This window comes from Caenorhabditis briggsae (assembly GCF_000004555.2).
Source record: "Caenorhabditis briggsae complete genome, chrIV, whole genome shotgun sequence".
Classification (NCBI taxonomy): domain Eukaryota; kingdom Metazoa; phylum Nematoda; class Chromadorea; order Rhabditida; family Rhabditidae; genus Caenorhabditis; species Caenorhabditis briggsae.
In genome coordinates, this window is record NC_013487.2 from 14,847,616 (window position 1) to 14,849,112 (window position 1,497).

General features: G+C 33.9%; 2 protein-coding genes across 2 annotated transcripts in view; both read right to left on the reverse strand.

Annotated features, from left to right (window-relative positions):
• The window catches only part of CBG26822, a gene marked incomplete at both ends in the record, with an annotated part of 4,008 nt that extends 3,187 nt beyond the window's left edge, over nucleotides 1–821 (reverse strand). Inside the window, 2 exons of the mRNA XM_045236223.1 lie at nucleotides 516–618; nucleotides 696–821. Of these exons, the coding sequence (XP_045099731.1) occupies nucleotides 516–618; nucleotides 696–821 (229 nt within the window). The remainder of the gene's footprint in view (nucleotides 1–515; nucleotides 619–695) is intronic.
• Nucleotides 822–854: 33 nt separating this feature from the next.
• The window catches only part of CBG26823, a gene marked incomplete at both ends in the record, with an annotated part of 3,843 nt that continues 3,200 nt past the window's right edge, over nucleotides 855–1,497 (reverse strand). Inside the window, one exon of the mRNA XM_045236224.1 lies at nucleotides 855–1,119. Within this exon, the coding sequence (XP_045099732.1) occupies nucleotides 855–1,119 (265 nt within the window). The remainder of the gene's footprint in view (nucleotides 1,120–1,497) is intronic.

Here is a 1,497-nt window from a genome sequence, read left to right on the forward strand (position 1 = left end):
TCGCAGCAATGAAGGCTATAACTCAGCTCAAAATTGTCGTAGAACTTTGATTTTCGAAGCGATTAAAAAGGAATTTTCTAGTTGATTCAAGAGTTTAAAATTGAAGTTTTAAAATTGAAATTTTTATTTTGAAAATCTGAAAATTTCGAAAAAAAAATCAGGGTTCCTGATTTTGAAATTTTATAGTTTCTTAAACATCTGAGCAATTTCCAACGAAACACTCCAAAAACCAGCTTTCTAGAACGATTTTCCGCCGATTTATGGCTATAGAAATTTTTTGGGGTGAGAGACGCAGAGAAGCGAGACACACTGCGTCTCTAGCCCAAAATCTTCAAATGACGATAACTCGGCTCAAAATTGCCCTAGAAACTCAATTTTTTAATTGTTGAGAAGGAAAAATTTCAGGTTTTCAGACTTTTTTTAAGCACAACAAAAATGTTTTCAAGAATTACAGATTTTCAGAAAAATTGTATTTTCAACTCTTGGAGATTTTGAATGTTATAAACAAAATTTACCTGTGGTCTCTGGTTTCTCAGTCTTCCATTCCTTTTCAGCGTTTTCGTATGGTGGTGGTGATTCTTTTTGAGGCGGAGCAGAAGTGATTGGAGCCGAAGAGTGCTGAAAATTTTTATTTCGAAAAGCACATAAATTTGAAAATATAATACAGGACATTTCCTCTCTATCGTTTAAAAAACCATCTTCCTAGGACAATTTTGAGCTGAGTTATGGTCATTTGAAGTTTTCGGGGCTAGAGACGCAGACAACGAGGCACACGGCGTCTCTAACCTGCCACTGGCTGTATCTCGGCTTAAAATCAACATATAAAATTTATTTTGTTGGAAATTTCAGCAATTTTAGCTATGATCATAACTAACCATCTTGTGTTCAGGGCGCGTTGAATGTTTCTCAGCATTCATCCTGGTCATTTTCAGAAGTTCTTCTTTGAGTTCAATGATTTCCTGCTTCTTCAGTCTTGAATGACGATCAAGATCCTTGCTCATGCTACGGTAATACTGTACCTCCTTATGAAGTTCTCTGATTTCCCTCTCATTTTCTCGACGATTCCTTCGCAAATCATCGATTTCCCTTTCATAGGAACAATTGCAACGTCCTTTGGATCTGTAATCGATATCATTTTTTTTTTCAATGGTTCAAAATCTGTTCAAAAAAATTTTGAATTTCGTGATTTTTCAATGATTGATGGTGTTATCTGGGTATTTTTAATTGAAATTTTTGTCAATCTTTCATCAATTTTTTTTTCTTTTTTCCGAGGTTTTTCAGACTATCTTTGAACTTGTCACCTTTTAAGAAAATTCCAGATTTTTCATTGGAACTATTCGAGCCGATAACACAGTAACTTTTTAGTGCGTCCACACTTAGTTTTATCTGGTTTTATTCAATATTTCGAATTCCTTCATTTAGAATTAATGTAAAACAAAAAATAGACAAATTTACTCACAAAACGCTCCAAAAATCAACTTTCTAGCTCCATTTTGA